Source organism: Prosopis cineraria, unplaced genomic scaffold (genome assembly GCF_029017545.1).
Source record: "Prosopis cineraria cultivar Desert tree isolate PC_DT_omini unplaced genomic scaffold, ASM2901754v1 PC6, whole genome shotgun sequence".
In the NCBI taxonomy this organism is placed as follows: Eukaryota; Viridiplantae; Streptophyta; class Magnoliopsida; order Fabales; family Fabaceae; genus Prosopis; species Prosopis cineraria.
The window spans coordinates 7,049,008-7,055,007 of record NW_026555337.1 but is presented as its reverse complement, the minus strand read 5'-3'; the positions used below and the strand labels follow the sequence as shown (position 1 = coordinate 7,055,007).

At 35.1% G+C, this 6,000-nt stretch overlaps 1 protein-coding gene across 2 annotated transcripts; it reads left to right on the top strand.

Annotated features, from left to right (window-relative positions):
• The first annotated feature begins 1,093 nt into the window (after positions 1 to 1,093).
• On the top strand, positions 1,094 to 3,889 carry LOC129314485 ((-)-germacrene D synthase-like). Of its 2 annotated transcripts, none has more exons than XM_054957930.1 (7): positions 1,094 to 1,244; positions 1,590 to 1,872; positions 1,960 to 2,338; positions 2,478 to 2,696; positions 2,834 to 2,972; positions 3,093 to 3,341; positions 3,441 to 3,889. In XM_054957930.1, exons 1-7 carry the CDS (start codon positions 1,098 to 1,100, stop codon positions 3,732 to 3,734), a joined length of 1,710 nt encoding a protein of 569 aa, XP_054813905.1. In that variant the 5' UTR covers positions 1,094 to 1,097; the 3' UTR covers positions 3,735 to 3,889. The 2 variants fall into 2 exon arrangements, with proteins under 2 accessions (XP_054813905.1, XP_054813906.1); XM_054957931.1 differs by having other exon boundaries at positions 1,094 to 1,257.
• The last annotated feature ends 2,111 nt before the right edge of the window (positions 3,890 to 6,000 follow it).

Sequence of the window (6,000 nt, the reverse complement as noted above, 5' to 3'; positions counted from 1 at the left end):
ACTTGTGTACGACTAAACTATATATAAATCATTGCCTTTATATAATTTTTTTAAACATATTCTCTATACATATCTTCTTGATATGAACACATTTTCCTACTTATTATATATTTTGTGGGATTTGCAAAACAACCTTTAATATATATGTATTTTCACAAAGAAATAACCTTTTTGAGATGCACTCGTATGGTTCAAACTAGACATATATAACACATATGTGTAATCAATTAAATTTAATCCTAAATAAGTTTAATAAGGCAACCACACATAATAACTTTTGAAACATATCATATCTAAAATACATCACTTCATTGCAAATCAATGCAATGTCATAAATTGTGATACGAAGCATTCATATATAATATTTCAGAACTATATTTCATTATTCTCTTGAGGAAAAATGATATCAATTCTAATTATCCATCATCTTAACATTTTCTTTAACAATCAAGTGCTCGTATAAACTTTTCATAATATTCAATAATGTTAAATCAATCAATTTTGATGCAAATTAATACATATATAATCATATGGACAAACATAATAATAAAGAAAATTTCTCAAGAATATTTATAAGCTTTTGTCATATTGAATCGTTCTTGAATTTTCAAGTAATAACATTGTACAATGAGCCATATAAATAAGTTACCATTTATTAGACGCATATTTTTATATTGCCAGACTAGTAATATATCTAAAAAATCATTTCATTCACTGTAATATATATTAATGCATATTTTAAATATTTGTAAGATATTCTTATATTGAAAGTCAAGTTTGATTTCATACTTCTGTTTCTCATAAATGGCCTCCCCCACAATTATTTTCTGCTATTGGATCCATATCTCTGCATGAAAGTGAAATGGCTTTCAGTTTCAGGTGCATGAAAAGATCTAGGCGATAAATAATAAAATCCATAAATGTGGCGTGTCTGGTATTAACTGAAACGAAGAGATCATTGAACCCAACAAGAGGGGGGGCAACGCTTGTTGGTGTAATAACGATGTTGTCATATTATGCAGATAGCTATAAAACATTTCTATAAATACCAACACCATCCATCGTTGTTCTGCCATGAAACAGAAGAGGAACACAGAATGGCTTCTGTTGCTGCTTCAACATTAGTAATTGCTGTTCCTTCTTTAAAAAGACATGCCAATGAGTCCCACATCGAAAGACACTGCGCAGATTTTCACCCTTCTATTTGGACCGATCATTTCCTTCAATTTGCCTCTCACTCTTCTGCACTCTTCTAACGTCATATATCTTCCTGCTTTAATTTATACTTCTTTCTTTTGCTTTCTTTTGTTCATTCTTTCTTCCTTTTTTAGTATACTATCATTACCTATGTCTCAGCAGTTATACTTAAAACCAAGTTATTTGAATTCGATTGTTATTATTATATCACAGTTTCTAGCTTCACTCAATATATTATATGCTCAGTATAGAGAACCTTTGAGCTTTTCCAATTTTAACTCTTTTTTTTTTTTTGTCCTGAAGTATTCTTATAAGTTCTTATCTGTCAACTTTTTTTTACATCAGATTTGATTTTTTTTTTTTTACCCTAACATTCTTATCCGTTTATATAGGAAGATGATGGTGAAACGGTGCAGCACATTGAAGCACTGAAAGAGGAAGTGAGGAAGATGCTTGTTCCTACCAATGAAAAGCCCTCCATTTCTAAAGTTGAATTGATTGATTCAATTCAACGCTTGGGTTTGGGACATCATTTTGAAAGTGAAATTGAACAAGTGTTGCAACAAACTCACCAGCACTACGTTCAAAATGGTCAACTCACTCTTGATGCAGACCTACGCCTCCTTGCTTTGCTTTTCAGATTATTGAGACAAGATGGATATCTCATTTCACCTGGTAAATTCATATATTCTGCCATAACCTTATAATCAGTAAAAGTACATTAAATTCTGACCCATTTGTGAATATATGTCTGTAAACCAGATGCGTTTAACAAGTTTAAAGATGAACAAGGAAACTTTAGTGAGAGAATTAGGAACGATGTGGAAGGAATGCTGAATTTGTACGAAGCTGCTCATCTGAGTATTCACGGAGAAGACACCTTAGACGAAGCAATCACTTTCACTTCCACTCAGCTTCAGGCTATCAGTAACACTGTTGAACCCAACACTTTTGTTGGTGAACAAGTCCATAATAGCTTAAGGCAATCTCTCCACAGGGGATTGCCACGGTTAGAGGCTCGAAAGTATATTTCAATATACCACTTATATCCTTCTTACAATGAAGTCTTGCTAACTTTAGCTAAATTAGATTTCAATACCCTTCAAAAGTCACATCAGAAAGAAGTTGCAGACATTTGCAAGTAAGTCCTTGCAACGTAGAATTATTTAAATAAATCATAACTTTTGTAATAACAGAAAATCTAAATTGTTTACGCTAACTTATCTTTTAATGATAGTATACATTTAGCAAATGGGTTATAATTTGGTGAGGTTAATTAGGTGGTGGAACAGCTTGGATGTGCCGAGAAGTCTATCATATGCGAGGGATAGGATAGTGGAAAGTTGCTTTTGGATTCTTGGAGTTTATTACGAGCCTCAATACTCTCTAGGCAGATTCATTCTCACCAAAGTGATGGCCGTTTTATCCCTCATTGATGATACTTATGATGCTTATGGAACTATCGATGAGTTAACGATCTTCACTGACGCACTTGAGAGGTTTAATTTATATAATTAATACACTCAAAACCAAGGCTTTATTTTATATGTTTTTATTTTTTACCCTTCTTGTTGTTCTAGTCTATTGTTACTTTTTAATTTGGAGCATTATAAGTACTAATCGTCGATTTTATAAGGTTGGATATTTGCTGCCTCCATGATCTCCCAGAATACATGAAGCTAATTTACAAGGCACTGTTGAATGTTTATGATGAAATGGATCAAAACGTGAGGAAGGAAGGCAGAGAATACAGTCTTAACTATGCAAAATCTGAAGTATGATTATTTAAAGATTTAACTTTCATTGATACACACAAACACACACTTTTTTTTTATTTTGAAAATCCTATCTGTGATTCATATTTCTTCTAAATGTCTGTTCTGCATTCATGGCAGCTGAAGAAGGTGGTGCGAGCCTTCATGAGAGAGGCCGAATGGTTCAATGGAAACTATGTACCAACAACACAGGAGTATCTCGACACTGCAACAAGATCTTGTTCTTTTCAAATGCTCTCAACCATATCTTTCTTTGGGCTGGGACATATTGCCACTGAGGACATATTCAAATGGGTTACAAGTGGCCCAAAACTCGTAAAAGCTTGTTCAATCATTTGCAGGGCCATGGATGACATCGTCTCTAGCGAGGTACGTACATTAAAAAAATCTGATCTCACTGGTTCTCTCAATGTTAGACATGATGATGATGAGATATCATTAACCTTTTCTATGTGCGTACACATACAGTTTGAGCAAAAACGAGGGCACGTCGCTTCGGCCCTGGATTGCTACATGAAAGAACATGGTGTGTCAAGAGAAGAAGCCATTGATGAGTTCCGTAAGGTTACAAATAATGCGTGGAAGGATATGAATGAAGAATTCCTGAGACCTTTGGAAGTGGCGAGGCCTTGTATGATGCCAGTTCTGAACCTCGCTCGTGTGATGGACGTGCTTTACAAAGAAGAAGATAATTACACTCATGCTCAAGGAATCATGAAAGATTTCATTACAGCTTTACTGGTGGATCCTGTGCCAACATGAGCAATATATATATATATATATATAACCCAATTTAGAAGGATGATGAATAAAATTTGTAATATATATGCTTGGTTTGTTTGTGTAAATCAAGATCCTGCTATGCCAATATATATAAGACCTTACCAAAAATAACAAAGTTCATGGGTTTTATCAGATGCTAATGAGCAAGTGCTTATAATAGAAAAGAACTTTTGATAGCGAAAGGAAAAAGAATGAAGCCTCATTTTCAATCAAAATTGAAGGTCCTTCTTTTATTCCATAATGCACTAATATTAAATTAAAAGACCCCTGCTCTAATGTTGAGATTATTATTTATGACTATGTCTTTAGGGCGATATATAATTATGTATATAGATAGCTCCAAAGTTGTAAAAGGCATAATAGGAATTTATTATGATTAACAGGATAGTGTATGGAAGCGCCTTGCAAGGAAGTTGGGGTGGTGAAACTGGGATATGATAAATGCCCAAGGTTATTAGCATAGGCATTTGCCGTTTTTGGGATGATGGCACTCACTATACAGTTATCTTTTGACATGAGCAACGCATTTATGAGATTTTTAATGCTAGGAAGCCAAATGCATGGTATCTTATGGTGGTTTGATTTATGGAAATCCCCATGTGGCTCGACATTGATGCTTGTGGGAGGTTTTTTCTATGTTGGGTGTAAAGCGGACGAACATTGGTGTATCGTCGGTGTTTTCAATACGACTCTTGAGTCCACAGATAGAGTTTCAAATGCACGAAGGAGTACAGGTGTGGAAGGAGGTTTTGTGAACTGATTCACTAATATTCTATTTGATTGAAAACGGACCTTCGATCACTTGGGGCAAAGGCAATTGTGAAGCAGAATTGATTGGCCATTGGTTAATGGGTTTTGTCACTCACCTCCCTAAATTCAATTCTGATCACTCTCCTTGCTGAAACTCGATAATATGGTTGTATAGATGCAAAGAAATAAAGGATTCCATTTTTTCGCACCGTGGGTTCTTCATAATGATTTCAATAACTTAGCGAGTAAGGAGTGAGAATGTTGAAAATTTTACTGAGAAGGTGCATGAGTGGAAAAAGGTGGTGTTTGGAAATATTAATGTTAAAAAAGATCATTTGTATAGACGTCTTGAGGGCTTAAAAACAGAATCTTGAGAGTGGGACCCAATGAAAGTACAAGTGTGGCGAGGATATTCTGCCTACTATTAAAACATGATGAGGGAATCGAGAATTTGGAAGGAAATTAAGTCTGGGATGAGACGATGAAGGGTGTGACATGATGGCTTGGGAATGGAAGAAGAATACAATTCTTGCAGGATTATTGGTTACCTAACCACGATAAGTTCATTAAGCATGTCAGTTCAACAGTGTCCACAGAAGAATTGAAAGCTCTGATAATAGATTATATCTCCCTTTCGAGTGAGATAATGAATACGGTTCCGGCGGGATTGTTAGTTAACCCCATCATGATCAACTCATTAGGCATGTCAGTATAGCAGAGCCCACAAAAAAATTGAAGGCCTTAGTAGTAGATTATATCTCCCTTTTGGGTGCATGAGATTGAAGCAAGTTCAATGGAGTTTTACCGAATTAAGTCCTAGGGAAAATTAGTGAAGTGAGGAGGTTGGGAGATGGCAATATATCGATGTACCGTGGTGGAGATGGTTGGCTAATAGCGAGTTTACAGTGAAGTAATAAATCTCATCAACCTGCCTCTTTTTTTCTTCAATTTGAACAAAACATAATTTAAGAAATCTTGATTATTTTTAGAAAATAAAGAAAATCTTGATTAATAAGTCTTAATGTTGAAATCATACTAATGCACAATTAGTAATTGCATTAGGTTTAACAATTTATATGAAACTACTTTGAAATAAACCAATAAAAATCATAAAATATGAAGTTGGAAGTGATATCAAGCTCTCATCCAATATGTCTATATATTTTTCTTGAGACAAACAAGACATAAATCAGCATACTCGATATACCTCGATTGATATGGTCGGCTAATAGGGAGTTGATGTAACAGCCCTCTGGGTCACCACTGCCTCTCCAGGGTCTTTTTGCAGCACTGGACAACATACATGTCACCGCATGATTGTCGGCTTTCCCACTGGTGGTACAGTGGTTGTTCCTCACCCCACCCTCACGGGGGTCTTTTGGAACCTCCCCAGACTCAAACCTCCAACCTCTACTACCTTAACGAAGTTAAGGCTAAGTTTGGTACCACTGAGTCAAATTGACTCAATGGTACCAGGTTCAGCCTCAACTTTGTT